Below are 18912 nucleotides of genomic sequence, written 5' to 3'. Positions count from 1 at the left end.
ATGAAAACAAAACAATAGGATCTGCGAATTCATTACATTTATATAGCGCTTTTCTCGGCACTCAAATCGCTTTACATAGAAGGGGGGGAATCTCCTCAACCACCACCTGGGAAGAAACAGGATCACAGAAAACCACACCTTACATTGATGAGAACAAACACAATATACAAAATATAAAGAGGGGTAAGACAAGGCACAGGTTGGACTGATCAATCAACTAATAATAGCAACCAAGGGCACAGGGATTCAACACAGATAAAGAACCAAATCACAAAAAAAATGTGACAGGCTGTGCATCCTCCTCTGTGTTCTATGCAGTTAGTATGGCTCAGATGCTTCCAGTAACAACATCCAAGCAGAGATTAATGCATGAAAATGATTTTTTATTTTTTATTTTTTTTAAATAGCGTGGAGGTTTCAAGTGAAAATTTCTCCAGCCTTCCACTGGTGGCCTTCTCATGAACAGTTTTTCATTCATTTATTGCATTTCATATGTTATCATAAGCTTATATTTCATAAGCTTATTTTTTATTAAGACTCATGTGAAATCTTTCCCATGACATGTTGCTTTGTATTTTCTTCTGGCTTGAACAGAATTATATAACATTTTGGTGCAAATATACATAACAGTAAACCAAAGCTTGAGGCTAAAATGGCAAATATCTCCACAGCTACAGTGAATTTTCCAGGAGAACTTACATAAGATGGAAAAAATGTTATCCATACTGCACAGAATATGATCATACTGAATGTGATGAACTTGGCTTCATTAAAGTTATCAGGCAGCTTGCGTGCCAGAAAAGCCAGAATGAAGCACAAGACTGCCAAAAGGCCAATATAACCCAGAACAGCAGAGAAACCAAGAGTAGAACCAAGACTGCACTCAAGAATGATCTTTTCCTTGTAATATTTCATATTTTTGTAGGGAAATGGAGGAGATAAAGTTAGCCAAAGTACACAGATTAGAACCTGTATAAGCGTAAAGGCAAGAACACTGAGTTGTTGTTGTGAAGGCCCAAACCATTTCATGACATTACTTCCTGGAAGTGTAGCCTTGAATGCCATTAACACAACTATTGTTTTCCCCAGAACACAGGAGATACAGAGGACAAAAGTGATCCCAAACGCTGTGTGACGCAACATACAGGACCACTCAGTGGGCCGACCAATGAAAGTAAGTGAACAGAGGAAACACAGAGTCAATGAGAAGAGTAGCAGAAAGCTCAGCTCTGAATTGTTGGCTTTTACTATGGGGGTGTCCTTCTTGCTGTAAAATAGGATGGCCACCAGTGCCGTTAATCCTACTCCAAACATTGAGAAATAGACTAGCACTATACCCATAACTTCTGTGAATGACAGAAACTCTATTGTCTTTAACACACATTTATTTTTCTCAGCATTAGACCAATATTCCCCTGGACACTGCTTGCAGTTATTTGAATCTGGAAAGGAAGTTGTGTTTACTATAGTTAGAGATAAGAAGAAAGTCATGTTATATATGAACTCCTTTGATAATAAACTGCATCCTGAAGAGTAGAAGAAGAACACAAAAATAGCAACTAACTAATCTTCTTTGAAAGTGTGAGATGGGCTGAAGATTACCTGTCTCATTACTGATTTCTCCTTCTGCACATGGAATACAGTCATAACAGCAGACAGGTCTTCCTTTCTGTGCTGCCTTCCTAGTGCCTGGAGGACAGCTCTCACTGCACACAGACCTTGGCTTCTGCATTAAAAAAGTACATTGTACATAGTTTCAATGCCAGTTAATGTCATGAAGTTATTTTCCCTTTCCTCTGAATACAGTTTAACCATGCCACATTAGCTTCTTTCAATCTAAGATGTTACTATTTACCTCCAGCTGTCCTCCAGCCCAGATTATGTTTTTAGTGTTAACCACAAAGCGCTGGTCAGGGTGCAATGATGCATCGTAGTATCCCACTGGTATAAATTGGATTGATCCATCTGAGTCCTGCTGCCAGTTCACTACTTCATATTGGGCCACTGTGGCACCAGTGCTGTCAAACCACACATGATCTCCAAACTTTACGGAGAAATTTACCTTTTTCAGAGCCTCAACCACCTAATAAATATACATGAACATTTAGGCGTTTTAATACATTCTTAAACAAAAATAGGATTACCCTCTTTCTCGCCAAATCTCTCTTCTTGTTTTTTTTTGTTTTTGTTTGTTTACCTGCTGTGGTTGTATTGTCAGACTTTTCTCACAACCTTCTTGTTCTTTGCACTTGAGTAGATTGTGTAGTGAATGAGCAACAGCATAAACTGCTTTGTAGACATTGCTTGCATATCTTTGCTCAGGCACATCTTCATTGTAATTTTTCAGCACAAGTAGATCCTCATATCTGCTGCAATTTAAATTATCTTGAGGATAATTCCCCCCAGTCTGTGAGCATGGCAAAGCTGTGTCCCAGAATGCTTTCATAACATAATCTGAAAACCCCTCAGTATTGATTTTTCTCACTGCAAACCCCAGTGACCCTCCCAGAACACGAAAACTGTTTGGAGTGATCAAACTTTTTGCAGTTGTCCATGCTTCCACGCCAATTACTTGGAGGCCTGTAATGTTCTGAATGCTTAGTTGCTCAAGTAGATTAACCATCTCAACACGGGAAAGAAATGCAACAACCACTTTTGTGGTGCTTCTTTTCATAGTGTCTACCACTTTCTGGAGTTTTTCAGGCTCTGTTCGATAGAATTTCACAGAGTACTCCACACAAATCCCCACTTCCTGGGCTGTTTTAAGAAATATGGCCATTCCATTGTTTCCATAATCGTTGTCACTGTTCACAGCTCCCACCCAAGACCAGCCAAAATATTTGACTATGTATGCAAGAGCTCTGCTCTGGTGGTAATCACTAGCAATAGTCCTAAAGAATGAGGGGTAATCTTTTCTATTGCTTAGACATTCACATGTGGCTGAGTGACTTATCTAGGAAAAAAAGGAGAGGGAACATTGAAACAGTCATCAGTATGGTAATTATGTCAAGCATTTAATGTTTTTGCTCCTTACCACTGGGATTTTAAATGGTTCTGTAGTTCTGGACAGAATCACTGTGGCAGACGACTCAGTTTCTCCTATAATAGCATGTATAGGAGACTGTCCATTGCATCTGTCCCCTCCTGCAAACTCCTGACCATTCATCAGTGCCATAGTTGCACTCATAGAAGATAGTCTTGAACCACAGCTATCATAGATTTTGTAACCAATAGAAACATTTGGGAGCAAACTTTTACTTCTGTTTATCTCCTCAATGGCAAAGATCATGATTTGAGCCATCCGGAAATCTCTCAAATTCACACTGCCATAATAATCCAGATAGTTTGTGGTTATAAATTCATAATACATGATTTTATAATCTGCAATATAGTTTCATTAAAAGTCTACTAATATTGAAAACTGTTTCTGCTATAATATTTCTCAAATAGTTTACAATGTTACAAACCTGGAGCATGATAGAAGCTGAGGTTTTTCTATAAAATCAAATGAAGGCAATATTTCTATACTGCGGATTGAAAAAAGTCCTCCAATAGTTACGTCTCCATCCTTGAAAAGCAGTGCATACTTAGGGTCTCCCATATTTTGACAAAGAGGGTTTTCAGCCTTTGTATAAGGTTTATGACAAAGCAGGAGTGCAAAAAGAAAGACAAGCATCCTATAGATTGAAATCCACTGTGACTGCCAAATGTAAATGACCTGATACAGTCTATGCACTTTTATAAACATAATTAATATGGATGAATGATTTGGAGTGTAACCAATGGCCTCTCAGGGCAGAACAGGAGACAGGCGAAATAGGAGTGGAATTAAGCTAATTTGATGGTCTGATGTATTTGATGGTTTTCAATATAAGATCTTAGGTTAAATTGTATAATGGGCCTCATTTATGAAACGAACGTACAACAGAAAACTGGGCATATGGTCGTTTCCATGCAAATCTTGGCTTTTATCAATATGGACGTGAGCATTGGCTATGATCAAATCTTACGTCAAGTCTCAGCTCGTGTACGCAAGTTTTTGAGTTAGCGTGAACTTGCGTGCAGCATAGTAAATCTGGTGGAAAATTGAAATGAGAGCATTTTGCTCATTTAGATTATATTAAGTCCGACAACCAAAGTTTATTAATCTCCCATTAACCATTAAACGACTAGATTAGAATGTCAAATTAAAATTAAAGTAGAATAGATGGGTGTCTGTGACATCAAAAATACCACTAATGGTTTTTGCCTGCCGTGTCTCGCCTTAATTGCTTAGACTACACCCATACATGTGCAGCGGAGACAATGTCTGAGGCCGAGGCTGGATATTCTATTCTCTAGCCCGGCCGACAAAAAAGTAAAAATCTGCAGTGTGGGAATACTTTGGGTATCCGAAAAACGAACGCACAACGCAGGGTTTTCCTTGAAGATGGATATCCAGTTGTATCCAGAAATGTGGAAGAAGAGTGGCTGCAAAAAGAGGGAATACGTCGAACAGATAAAGTTCCATTTATAATTTAAGGTCGTATTATTTCCGTGTTTTTGAGGGAATTTACAATATAACGCAGATGTCACGTAAAATGCGCGATTTGATAGATGGATGAATAAATCTAAAATATAGCTGTGCAATAAATCAAATCGCTATATGAGCGTGTCAATTAATATACAGCGCAAAAAACTGTTATATTCTACAACTCCAAATCAGAAAAAGTTGGGACACTGTACAAATTGTGAGTAAAAAAGGAATGTAATAATTTACAAATCTCATAAACTTATATTTTATTCACAATAGAATATAGATAACATATCAAATGTTGAAAGTGAGACATTTTGAAATGTCATGCCAAATATTGGCTCATTTTGGATTTCATGAGAGCTACACATTCCAAAAAAGTTGGGATAGGTAGCAATAAGAGGCCGGAAAAGTTAAATGTACATTTAAGGAACAGCTGGAGGAACAATTTGCAACTTATTAGGTCAATTGGCAACATGATTGGGTACAAAAAGAGCCTCACAGGCCACATTTACACATAGCCGGGTATTTAGAGAAACTAATATTTCCCCCCCCCCTCCGTTTTCAATAATAACATCGTGCACACAACCCGCATAAATACGCCGTCGAGCGCCATCATAACTATGCCAAACCTATGGGTGGCAGTGTAGAGAGAAGGATAAAGCCATGCAAGCCAATCAGAATCGACAAGAGAGAACCTAAAACGTACTCGTTACCTAGCGTAACCTCGGTTCTCTCTAGAAGAGGGAACGAGTACTGCGTAATGAAATTACGCACCGGGTAATTTCAGTCTTAGTCTTTAGGGCTTTAGTTTATGTTCACAGAAGCTGCGAGCCCGGTCGTGAATTCCAGCGCAACGCTTCACGACACGCTTCAGAAGAGCTGCCAACTCTCACGCTTTCGCCGTGTGACACACGGTTTTGCCTGTTTTCACACGCACTCACGCCACACATCACATTTCTCACGCAAAAAAGAAAAAACTCCCCGACCATAGATGGCGCTGATGAGCGTCACTGAACCCTATGCGCTGCACCCCGAACTTAGTAACAGAAGAAGAGATACAAGAAAGACGGCGGGGAAAACCGCGACGACTGGTGATGAGAATCTGAGCTCAGCTGAGAGATATTAGTAAATAAACCCGAACTTACCGAAATGTATGCCTCGGATCAATCAGTGTTTTTCAACCGCGGTAAGAAGTCAATAAAACAGGTAAATGTTAAATGTAAATGGACTGCAAAACAGGTCGGCTAGAACAATGTCACATAAGTTACATTTACATCAGGAAAGCAATTTAATGACCATTTATAGGCTGGAAAAATTAGCTAGAGAGTTTTGTTAAATATGTCCACTATATTAGGCTACATATATTTTTACTTATATCATTAAAATATTATTAAGTTGTTATTATAATAAAGAACGCATTATATTTTATTTAAGTTGTTATTTTTAACCTTTAATAAAAAAATAGGGCTCTCTATGTTTTCAGCATAGTGATTTATTTGTTAACATGTATCTACTGTAACTACTAATTATTACCAAAATGAATCGATATTGAATCAAGATGTCAAGCAATAATAAAAACAGTAACCTGCCAGCAATTGTAACCATGCAGCTAAACATTGTAACATGTTGTCAGTAAACTTAATACAAATAAGTTACCAAATGTTTTGACAATCACAACTTATTGTGATGCAAGTTTTTTTTCTCCCACACACAGAAATGTGGGAGAAATTTTCTTCCTTTTTTTCTCCCATCTCTCCCCCCCCCCCCCCCCCCCAAAAAAAAAAAAAAAAATCTCACTCCAAGCTAAACTCAAAAGTTGGCAGCTATGCTTCAGTAACGGTCATAAAATACGAGTCTGGACTGTGAGATGTGTAGCTAAACTAAACAACAGTTTGCAACGACTGTATCAATCAAATATCAGCTTTTGGAAGGTATGATATACAGGTAAAGATTAGGAGACTGCGAGAAGAAGAGGGAATAGAGATGAGAGAGGAAGAGCAGGTGTTGCATACTGTGCCCATGAGATTAACATTATTATAATGTATTCCTATTTAACACATATACATGTTCTTTGCTAATTACAGTGGAAAATATAATCTCAATGTAACAACACAAGCACCTATTAAATATAATTCCATAATAGTAGTATTGTATTAATATTAATATTTATATGACCGTTGAATATGTTATATTTCACCAGTAAGCACTGGGAGACTTTGTTTGTATCACTCCGCTTGTCTGTGTTTGCGCAACTTGCAACATGCCCCCGAACCCCCCTAGCAAGATCCCTTTAGCAAGGACCTCTTTATTTATAAAACCCTGTGTACGGCACTGCTCATGCTGTTCACTTTTTATATAAAAAATAACATTATATTATTTATTCATAATGGCTAGGTTAAAATATAAAATATAGTTTGTGATATTTAGCTCACTTTGCAGCAAAGGCTCTGTTGGCTTTTATTATTTGAGAAATAAAAACTTGTGTTAAATTTATGCAAATATTTTATTATTTGTATGACTACATCACAAAGAGTCAAGTCTTGTAAAAGCATTAGATTGACAAAACATTGACATTTCATAAAAGTGTGTAAATAATAGCAACGCAGTTCAAAATGGCCTTTCTTTAAATGAAAATGTTCTTTGAGTATTTAATTTGTGAAGGTAATGCATGCCATATACTCACTATACTCCTAATTACAAGAAGAAAAAAACTTCACACTGGATGTGTGACAGGCTGTGGAACAGGGTTTGGCCATGGAAAAATTTGCATGCAGAGACCATCGCTCTGGATGAGGAAGCCAAATCGACCCGCCGGCTTGGGAAAGGAGGTCTTTCCTCACCGGGATCGGCCATGGGGCTGAGTCTGACAGCTGCACCAACTCCGAGAACCACGTCTGATTCTCCCATCGGGGGGCTATGAGGAGCACCGAATGACGCATTTCCCTGATTCTCTCGATTACCTGTGGTAACATTGAGACCGGAGGGAACGCGTATAACGGGCATCTGGGCCATGTCTGGGCCAGAGCGTCCTCGTTCTTCGAAAAGAACCTTGGGCAGTGGGCGTTGTCTGTTGACGCAAATAGGTCGACTTTCGCCTTGCCAAACCGGTGCCACAATAACTGGACTGACTGAGGGTGCAGGGACCATTCCCCCGGGGGAACAATGTTCCTGGACAGTCTGTCCGGTCTGTCGTTCAGGCGTCCTGGCACATGCGCGGCTCTGAGCGAGCGCAAGTGGTGCTGAGGCTGCTGCGGCTGAAGCCATAAAGCCCAGCATTCTCTGAAACGTTTTCAGGGGAAAAACACTGTCTTTCTGGAAAGACGCGGCCAGACGCTGAACACTGTGCTTGTGTGTAGTGGTGAACACATTGGAGTGGGCACATTTTCTACACTTATAACACAATCGGCGTGAGCCGCATGAACAGACATTACACTCTTTTTGTGATTTATCTGGGTCGCCTTGAAAACGGCGCGCGGGTCAAGTGACGGGCTCGTTGGCTGCTGAATACACAACTGCAGTAGCCTTGCCTAATAAAGGACTGACAGAGCGGTTAGCTTTGATGGCGGTCCGGCTGCGGCGGGACTCGCGCCTCTTTTCCTCTTCGCGAGTGCTAAGAGGATTTCGCGGGCTCGGGCTTCAGCGCGATATTTGCTGGGGTCCCCGGGGGGGAGGTGGTCTGTGACGGCTGTTCGAGGGCGGCCGCCCTGTCGTCGCTGCGAAGATGGCGGAGGCTGGGATGGGTGCTGTGAAGAGCTTCGTGCTGGAGGCTGTGTCTGAGAGCGGCCTGCAGCAGAGTTAGAGCGTCGTGGAAGGAACAAGTCCATGGCCTGAGACGTTTTCTGAACCTCTGAAAACCGGTCCACAATCCTGCTTACCGCTGGGCACGGCGCTTCTTCTTCCGCGGGCCACTGGAGAGAGGCGGAGCGACAGCTTTGGCGTCGAATAAGGCAAGTCGAGCCCGCAGGGTCGACATTGTCATTTCTTCGCAGTGAACGCAGCCACCCGTAGAAGGAGCGATGACTGCGTGTTCACGTAAATGAGAGAGGCCAAACCGCAGGAAAATATCTGAGTCTTCCCTTCGTGTAAACGGGGCATCAGAGTGGCAGTGTCTCTCAGAAGTCAAGATGGGCAGAAGATCACCAATTCCCCCAATGCTGCGGCAAAAAATAGTGGAGCATTATCAGAAAGGAGTTTCTCAGAGACAAATTGCAAAGAGTTTGAAGTTATCATCGTCTACAGTGCATAATATCATCCAAAGATTCAGATAATCTGGAACAATCTCTGTGCGTAAGGGTCGAGGCCGGAAAACCATACTGGATGTGATCTTCAGGGGCCTCATGTATCAACACAGCGTACGCTCAAAAACGTTGCGTACGCCAGCTTTCACGCTCACGGTCGGATGTACTAACAGTGAAATTAACGCGAGAATGTGCATTCCTCCACGCCAATTTCATGTCTGGCGTACGTACATTTCTTATTGTTTTTGTCCGTTGGCGACTCTTACAGGCAATGAAGTGAAGTTGCAAACATTACACAACGAATTGTTCTACAAGTCAGTGATGCGCGGGTTGATCCAAAATGAGCGGGTGCCTGCGGTCAGCCACGGTTACGAGTCATCCAAAAATATTTTTAATGATATTCGGGTCGTGGTCGGTCGGGTCGTTTGAAATAAAGATGCCAATTAAACCTTTGTAATTTATATAGTAGGCTACTAGACACAGTTGTCTATGAAATACATGCCTATGTCTGAATAACTGGTGCGAAGATGACGCACGAGCTCAGTCTGCAGCAGAGATGAAAGTGGGAAATCCTTATTTACCTTTTGAATGTTGAGCGCGTTATTAACATTTGAATAAAAGCTGACGCGGGGCAAAATGCCCGATTTCCCAACACGTTGAACTGAGCAATGCCATTGTGCCATTTTAATAGGCTACTTTTAAACACATATAGCTCAGTAATGTCAGTTTTATGTAGCCTATTTTCTGAGAGGGGGCGGGACTTTTGTTGGGAAATTGGGGGGAGAGACGCACACTTCGGTTAGACTGGATAAACACATGCAGCATCTTAATTGTTAAGAAAATGAAACAAAATAAATGAATAAATCAAGCCTTTATTACATAACACTAGGCTATATCATACATGCATTCAGAAAAATGTGCACCCCTAGTTCCTACGTCTATGGCCCAATGACGCTACGATGAGCATTTTTTTTTTTTTTTTTTATTTAACCCTTATTTAACCAGGGAAATCCTTTGAGAACAAGTCTCTTTTGCGAAGGAGCCCTGGCCAAGAAAGCCGCAATAAAAGTTCCACATAAAATACAAATATAACAAATACAAATGAACATACAAGACATAATACATTAATAGTACACTGAATCAACCAAAAAATGAATAAATAAAAATAAAAAAGACATCCCATTGTCACCATAGACTTATACTAATTTGGGAAGCAGGGACAGGTGCCCATTGTGCCAGCTTCCCGGTACTTTACTAGCCTCTTAAATTGACCAAAGGAGACCAAGTTATCAAGTTTTAATTCATTCTGTAGCAGATTCCACGCTGATGGGGCAGAAACTCTAAATGCTTGCTTCCCTAACTCTGTGCGAGCCCTAGGCACAACCAGGTGGAGATTATTATTAGACCGCAGAGAGCGAGTGCTGGCCTTGAAGGACATGAGCCTACATAAATAAGGGGGCAATGTCCCAATGATGGATTTATATATAAACAATCGCCACCGGGTTAGCCTGCGCTGAACAAGGGAGGGCCACTGGACTAGATTATACAGAGTGCAACAATGTGTAAAGGGTTTGCACCCTGTAATAAATCTCAGTGCACCATGATAAGCTGAATCCAGTTGGTGCAAATATTTGTTAGGGGCGTGCATATATAAAAAATCACCATAGTCCATAAGAGACAGGAAAGTAGCCTCGACCAATTTCTTCCTTGTTGCAAAAGAAAAGCAGGCCCTATTCCTAAAATAGAACCCTAGCTTTAACCTAAGTTTCCGGGCTAAATTTTGGATATGAGCCTTAAAAGTCAAATGGTCGTCAAGTAAAATCCCTAAGTACTTATACTCAGTCACACGCTCTATTAGATTTCCCTGCAGGGTAACAATGTTTGGAGGGATAGCTGTGGAGTTCCTGTTATTTGAGAACAGGACCATCTTAGTTTTATTTGCATTCAACACTAGCTTCAAGTCAGATAGCCAAGATTGTACAGTGTCAAAGGCATCCTGCAGGTACTGAAAGGTCTGGTGAAGGGTTTCTCCACAAGTATAAATGATTGTGTCATCAGCATAAAAATGAAACGGAGCATTGTGGACATGTGAACCGAGGTCATTTACATAAATGGTAAATAAAAGTGGGCCCAGCACTGATCCCTGAGGAACCCCTGATACAACTTGTAAAAAACCCGAAGAGATACCGTCAAAGGTGACACATTGAGTCCTATCTGAGAGATAATTTTCAAACCAACCCACTGCCTTCTCTGAAAGACCAATGTTGAGCAGTCTCTGTTTTAAAATACAATGGTTCATCGTATCAAAAGCTTTGGAAAGATCGATGAAAAGAGCTGCACACATCTTTTTGCTGTCCAGTGCCTCAATGATGTCATTCACAACCTTCAGTGAAGCAGAGATGGTACTATGTTCCTTTCGGAAACCCGACTGAAACTCTGAGAGAATATTATTAACACTCAAATATTCTTTCAATTGTTCACTTACTAGTCGTTCCAAGACCTTTGACAGCACAGACAAGTTGGAGATAGGCCTATAGTTGTTTAACAAGGTAGGATCTCCTCCCTTTAACAAGGGGAGGACATGGGCAGATTTCCAGATTGATGGCATAACATTCTGAACCAAAGACAAATTAAAAATATACATGAGCGGTTTAGCAATAAAATCTGCAGCAATTTTTAAAAAATATGGCTCTAAACAATCTGGGCCAGCAGGCTTTTTGATGTCCAGTGACATTAGGGCTTTATGTACATCATCGATTGAAAACGGGGCAAAGTTAAAAGAAAAAGGCTGGCCAACACAACATCTTCCAGCAGCATTACCATCAGAAGGGGAGGTTTTCGGAGGTAGAGATTGGTCAAACAAAGAACCAGATGCAACAAAATGTTCATTAAAACATTCTAGCATCACCGGTCTGTCCGAGATAGTAATATTGTCCCTGATGATATGGGGAGGCAGTTCATTATGAGATTTAGTTAAAGAAATTGACTTGATAGATTTCCAAAAAGTCCTAGGGTTATTTAGATTGTCTGTAGTAGCCGCTAGATAATATTCAGATTTGGCATGTCGGACAGCTGCTGTGAACTGGTTTCGTAGTCGTCTGAAAAGAATCCTATCGGCCTCCACCCCTGATTTCCTAGCCTTTGCCCAAGCCACATCCCTCTCATGAAGAAGTTTGCTAAGCTCTGTCGAAAACCAAGGGTTGTCTCGTCCCTTGACTCTAAACTTACGCAATGGAGCATGTTTATTAATAAGTTGCAAAAATCCATCATGAAAGTATTTCCAGGCTATTTCAACATCATCAATAAGCCTAATGCTGTCCCAATTAAAATAAAATAAATCATGTGTAAAGCCTTGTAAGGAGAAATGTTTCATATCACGTTTTTCAATGCATCGAGGCCTGGATTTTGGAATTTTGGCATTTCTAACTGCAGCAATCGTGCAATGATCACTGATGTCATTAGCAAACACACCAATTTCAGAAAATTTATGGGGAGTATTTGTCAATAGCAAGTCAATTAGAGTAGATTTCTCTGGGTGTTTTGGATTTGGGCGAGTAGGAGACTCAATTAATTGTGTAAGATTTAATTCACTGCAAAGACCCTTCAATCCGTCTGAAGCAGGTTTGAACCAATCCCAGTTCATATCGCCTGCTAGGATAATCTCACTGTACTGCAGCTGTGATAAAAGCTGTGACAGCGTCTGAAGGGTGTCAGCTACTGCAGAGGGTGGTCTGTAGCTTCCAACAACAGTGACAGTCATGCCTTTGTACACCTCAACATTTAGGGCCAGAAATTCAAGTTGTTTACTCACAGATATGGACAAAACTACATTGGCAATGAACTTGCTCTTTACATATATAGCCACGCCCCCAGCCTTACGTGGTCGGTCAGTTCTAAAAACATTGTATCCACTGACAGCAATGTCTTTGTCTGTGACTAATTTAGAGAGCCATGTTTCTGAAAGAATTATAATATCTGCATCGGTGGATTTTGCCCAAATACGTAAAGAATCAATTTTAGGGAGCATACTTCGCATATTCAAATGAATGATACCCAAACCAGACCTGTTTTTAAAATCAGCCGGAGTATTGCAGATCTTAGAGTCAATATCAGCTGGGCCAGGATTTGGCTGCACATCACCACAGATAATTAACAACATAATAATCAAGCATCTCTGTTTCATAGTTGCACCAAGGCTCACAGCATTTTTAGTATGTAATGAGTTAAAAAACAACATAAGATCATTGTCAGATAAAACAGTGAAGCTTTTCAGAACAGCAAGGCACAAAGAACGGGGGTTCTTTGTGCGTGTGGCATGGGCAGCTTACACATCTGGAAAGACACCATAATTTACTAGCTACTTTAAAAAAGGAAGCGGGTCGGGTACAATATTTTCTTTTTTTTTTTTGCGGTCCGAGTTGCGGGCGGGTTAGTTGAAAACATCGGTCGGGTGCGGGTTGTTTATACATTGACCCGCACATCACTGCTCTATCGCTCCACCACCTGTGGGAAGCATTGCTATTAATTTGCAATTTATAAAACAATTGACATATATTGTCACACGAGCCTTATGGGAATATTCTATCAATTATGCAATTAAGTAAGAACACATAAAAGCATACAAATTGATACAACCCTTAATCTATGGCAATGGCAGATTTGGCCTTATTAGAAGACATTGCTAATTGCAGAATCCGAAGAGAACGAGTTTTTAGGGACCACAATGATTTTCTGGCCATTTACAGTGCGACTTTCAGATCCCACCGCATTGACGGCATCAGCCAAACTCTCCCACTCATATTTTTTCCTGTTGTTATTAATTCCGGAGGACAAAGTTCCAAATAAAATATTTTTTTCTCGTTTCTACCTCTGATAGTATAGCACCTCCAATATTAAGTTTCATTTCTTGCCGCTTGCTTTAGCCATTTTCTTACTGCTTTCTTTTGCCAAAGTGGACTCATTACAATATTTAAATGTATTTAATTAAGGGAGGAGACTGGGTGGGGCGTTGTGCTCGTGCATGTGCACTCAATTTTACGTTAATTGGGATGTACAAAGAGAATATGCGTGGGATCCTTCGTACGCAGAGATTCATACATCTGGGTTTTTTTGTGCGTACGCAGATTTACAGCTTTGTCCGTACGCAATGTTTTAGTATGAATTCAACGCAAGTCTTTGTACATGAGGCCCCAGGTCCTTAGACGGCACTGCATGACATACAGGAATGCTACTGTAATGGAAATCACAACATGGGCTCTGGAATACTTCCAGAAAACATTGTCAGTGAACACAATCCACTGTGCCATTCGCCGTTGCCGGCTAAATCTCTATGGGTCAAAAAAGAAGCCATATCTAAACAGGATCCAGAAGCGCAGGCATTTTCTCTGGGCCAAGGCTCATTTAAAATGGACTGTGGCCAAGTGGAAAACTGTTCTGTGCTCAGACGAATCAAAATTTGAAGTTCTTTTTGGAAAACTGGGACACCATGTCATTCGGACTAAAGAGGACAAGGACAACCCAAGTTGTTATCAGCTCAGTTCAGAAGCCTGCATCTCTGATGGTATGGGGTTACATGAGTGCGTGTGGCATGGGCAGCTTACACATCTGGAAAGACACCATCAATGCTGAAAGGTATATCCAAGTTCTACAACAACATATGCTCCCATCCAGATGTCGTCTCTTTCAGGGAAGACCTTGCATTTTCCAACATGACAATGCCAGACCACATACTGCATCAATTACAATATCATAGCTGCGTAGAAGAAGGATCCGGGCACTGAAATGGCCAGCCTGCAGTCCAGATCTTTCACCCATAGAAACATTTGATGCATCATAAAGAGGAAGATGCGGCAAAGAAGACCTAAGACAGTTGAGCAACTAGAAGCCTGTATTAGACAAGAATGGGAAAACATTCCTATTCCTAAACTTGAGCAACTTGTCTCCTTCTTTATAAAAAGAAGAGGGGATGCCACACAGTGGTAAACATGGCCTTGTCCCAACTTTTTTGAGATGTGTTGATGCCATGAAATTTAAAATCAACTTATTTTTCCCTTAAAATTATACATTTTCTCAGTTTAAACATTTGACATGTCATCTATGTTGTATTCTGAATAAAATATTGAAATTTGAAACTTCCACATCATTGCATTCTGTTTTTATTCACAATTTGTACAGTGTCCCAACTTTTTCTAATTTGGGGTTGTATAAACCTGCTTGTTCTGCGTGTCTGTGTGAATGAGCAGCGCCATTTTGCCTAGTAACTTAAATACTCAAGTATGTGTGACGCTCAAAATGTTTAAAGCGTCTGCCGCAATATGAGGACGTGAACACATGAACATATCCGGAGCTGCTCTGAGAGAACTAAATCAGCATTTCATAATTTTGTTTAAAAGAATCATTGTCAAAAACACTGACTGAAACTCATAGGAGTTTAGTACAACCTGTCAAAATAAAAGTTTGGTATAGGTTAAAGAAATAATTACTGAAATATATTACTATTGTACAATAGCATGTAGCCAACTTAAACTTTATTATTGTTGTTGTTGTTGTTATAACTTTAAGTTGGCTACATGCTATTGTACAATAGTAATAATTACTGAAATATATTACTATTGTACAATAGCATGTAGCCAAATTAAAGTTATAACAACAACAACAATAATAAAGTTTATTTAAACATTATTTCATAAATAATATAGTTCCCCTTTCAAGGGAACTCGAGCTGCGTCTAGACGCGGTGGGAACGCCCTGCGTGATTGCGTCGTGAAGCAAGTGTATAATCAGTCCAATGGAAAGACGAGACGTCATAGGTGGGTGACGTCATCGACCAGGAAGCTATAAAGCACCCTTGAGATCAAACCGCTCTAGCTTCTGCAAGCAATCTGTGCCTGTCCTTGTCATATTTATTGTTGTCTGTCAAGTTGCAATATATATATATATATATATATATATATATATATATATATATATATTGACAAAAGAGAGCAAGCAAGCGTTGTGTTGTTTCCTGCCCACGTTATTTCACGGGTGGGACACACACATCAGCTAGTGTTGCTTGTTTGGGAGTGGAGCATGTTAACAGTCAGCTCTCGAGCAGCTCTCCTTGAGCGTCTGTGATGACGCTCCGCTCCCGCCGGTCGTTCTTCGAGGAGGACGGTTCGCTTCGCGTTCCCCGAGGCGCGGGTCCCGCTGTTGCCGAGGCACGGCGGCGACTCACATCGTGGGGTTCGCAAACGGATCTGACAGCTGGGGTTGAGACGGGCGCCGCCCTATCTCAGCTTTCACCTGTTAGATCCAGTGCCTTATCTCAGGGAGAAGCACGCTCTGCGGTTTCTTCTCCCCGCGATGAGGCACTCATGCTGTGATCTCCAGTTCCGAGGAACTGGTATCGTTAGTATTTTGTAAAAATATGTTTATGTATATATTTATATTTATAATGAATAAGGCAGATGTTTATGAGTTTTCAATAAATAAATAAGTCAGCTCATAACTCTGTTGAATAAAGAGGAGCTTATAAAAGGAGGTTTTATTTAGTGCTTTGCTAAGTTAAATATATTTACTGGCCAGCCAACATTATGAGAGTGAGAATATAAGGAAAACTCCTCCTCGTCGGGGAATGCCGTTTTTTCCCCTATATCCACACTGAGGTGTTGAGATCGTGGAATAACCCGGTTTCTATTTTGTGTTTTTCCCCAAACTTCTACTATAGTAATGAATGTTATGGTTATTAAATATTGTTGTAAAGTTTTTCTTTCATCGAAGCAAGGACCAGTGAGACAGTTGGGATCGCGTTCAGAAGTTGTTATTTATTGAGCACGGCTGCGGGTTCCAAAATCAGTCTAACTCTAATACAGTATTGCATTGTAGTTATATACATTCCAAGGGAGAGGAGACTTCTTGGGGTGGAGACAAATTTAAACAAATCATACGAAAGCAAGGTGGATCTAGCAAAAACCGGTATTTCAAGTTATCTAGAGAAACCAAGCAAAATCAGCATATTGTATTGCTAATCCAATCATCTTGATGCTTCAACGTCTGAGCTAGGAATCAGCATAACACTCTATTGTATTGCTAATCCAATCATCCTGACTTGATTGCTTCAAACCTTAACATTATCATAGAGACAAAGGCACCGCTGTACCTTGACCTTAATGGTCAGGAAGTGCATAAAGACAAAAGCTAATGTCAGACTCTTGAATTGCTTGACTTAATCTTCATCTGTACCTTAAATGCTAAAATCAGTATTCTTCAACGTGATGTTTAGGTAAGAAAGCATATCTGAAAAAGATTCCTAAAATTTGTTATCCTTCAATATCATGGTATGACATTGCCTCGGGTTAAAGAGACGCTTACTAGCTATCTCTCTCCCGAGTCGGCGTCAGTATTACCCCGACGTTATCCACCAGCCTTCATAAATAATAGATAAATATTATTAGGCAGCATTGGTGGGTATCATGGTTTGACATATGACAAATTATCTGATTCATTCTGACTTCTGACCTGTAATGCTCCTGAATCATAATCATCCACTGTTCGCTCGTTGGCCAGAGGAGAACTGGCCCCCGACTGAACCTGGGTTCTCCCAAGGTTTTTTTCTCCATTCTGTCACCTGATGGAGTTTTGGTTCCTTGCCGCTGTTGCCTTGCCTTCTGGCTTGCTTAGTTGGGGACATTTAATATTCAACAATATTATAGATCTGCCTTAAAGGTGGACGATGATGAAATTGTTTTTTTATTTTTATTATTTTCATGTTATCACTGTGAAGCTGCTTTGATACAATCTGTATTGTAAAAAGCGCTATATAAATAAAGGTGACTTGACTTGACTTGACATTGGTATGACAATATCATGGTATGACATTGCCTCGGGTTAAAGAGATGGTTACTAGCTATCTCTCTCCCGAGTCTATCTCTCTCTCTATCCACCAGCCTTCATAAATAATAGATAAATATTATTAGGCAGCATTGGTGGGTAAAGTTTATAAGGACATGGATGAATGTGAGGATGTCAGCACTGACGCTATTTGAGAATTGCGTTGCGCAACAGATAAACTATACTGGGGAGGGACGGTTTCGAGAAATCATTTCTCCTCGGCGTCCTCTGGGGGGCGACTCTCTGAGGTCGCAACGCTGCCAGTTCGGTTGTTTCCTGCTGGTTGCCACGGAGTGATATATTGTCACGACTGGTGCAATGCAAAAAGGTGCGAGGACTCAAGTGCAGGAGAATGAGGTTTTATTACAAAAGAAAACAAACACAAAACAAAACCCACGACGGGGAAAACATGACTAATAACTACAAAAACAGAACCAGAACCAGAACCTGAAACTTACAGGAGACTCACGGGGAACAGGAAACTTTAGACAACGTACCGACACAGACTGCAAACAAGAGGGGACTTAAAAATGGAAACGAATCAGGAGGGAACAGGTGAATTAACTCAAACAATAATCAGATAACAAGGGGGAGGGATCAGACAATGACACGAGCACATGGCCCAAAATAACAAAACACCCATGTGCAGCACAAGACAGGACAGGCATGTGACATATATATATATATATATAAATTTTTCTGATGTAAAGAAAAATAAAGATAAAATATAGCTGCAAGCAGCAATCACCGGGGCCAAGCGCAAGCAAGACAAGACATGCCAAAGTGGCTGGGAGTGTGAGACCAACTGCAGCTAGGAGCAATTGAAGACATTTAAAGATGAATTGTGGCAAAATGGTTGAAAAATCACATACATTAACTAAAAATATGATTATCACTTTCGACCAATAGGTGGCGCAGTTACGAAACTGATGTGATGTGGTCAGAGTGAAGTGACAATGACACATACAAAGTTTGGTGTCAATATGTCAAGGTATTGCAGATATAAAGCCTGAATAGTAATTTTGGCATCATGCCTAAACTTTGCCACTGCGGTATACGAAAATGGTTTTGTCTATCAACACGAAATCCATAACTTTTACTCGGCACGGTCTGGAGATGACACGATCCGATTTTGGTGAAAATCGGACGTTCGGTCTAGGAGGAGTTCGAAAAAGTAGGTTTTAAAAGAAAATAAAAATCCTGGCGGACAGGAAGTTTGGCTGACTATGGCAAAATTGGTATCTATGTTTTCAGCATAACCCAAGGAATCTATTGAGATCAGTGTCA

At 40.5% G+C, this 18912-nt stretch overlaps 1 protein-coding gene across 1 annotated transcript; it reads right to left on the bottom strand.

The window, feature by feature from the left end:
* Positions 1 to 531: 531 nt before the first annotated feature.
* Positions 532 to 3676, bottom strand: LOC307002388 (extracellular calcium-sensing receptor-like; the record flags this gene model as incomplete). Its single annotated transcript, XM_079619970.1, has 6 exons — positions 532 to 1442; positions 1603 to 1726; positions 1856 to 2083; positions 2198 to 2953; positions 3035 to 3323; positions 3468 to 3676. The coding sequence occupies 6 exons, from the start codon at positions 3674 to 3676 to the stop codon at positions 532 to 534; spliced, it is 2517 nt and encodes an 838-aa protein (XP_079476096.1).
* Between the last annotated feature and the right edge of the window lie 15236 nt (positions 3677 to 18912).

This window comes from Phoxinus phoxinus (assembly GCF_949152265.1).
Source record: "Phoxinus phoxinus genome assembly, chromosome: 8".
Lineage (NCBI taxonomy): Eukaryota > Metazoa > Chordata > Actinopteri > Cypriniformes > Leuciscidae > Phoxinus > Phoxinus phoxinus.
This window is presented reverse-complemented; position numbering and strand designations above follow the sequence as displayed.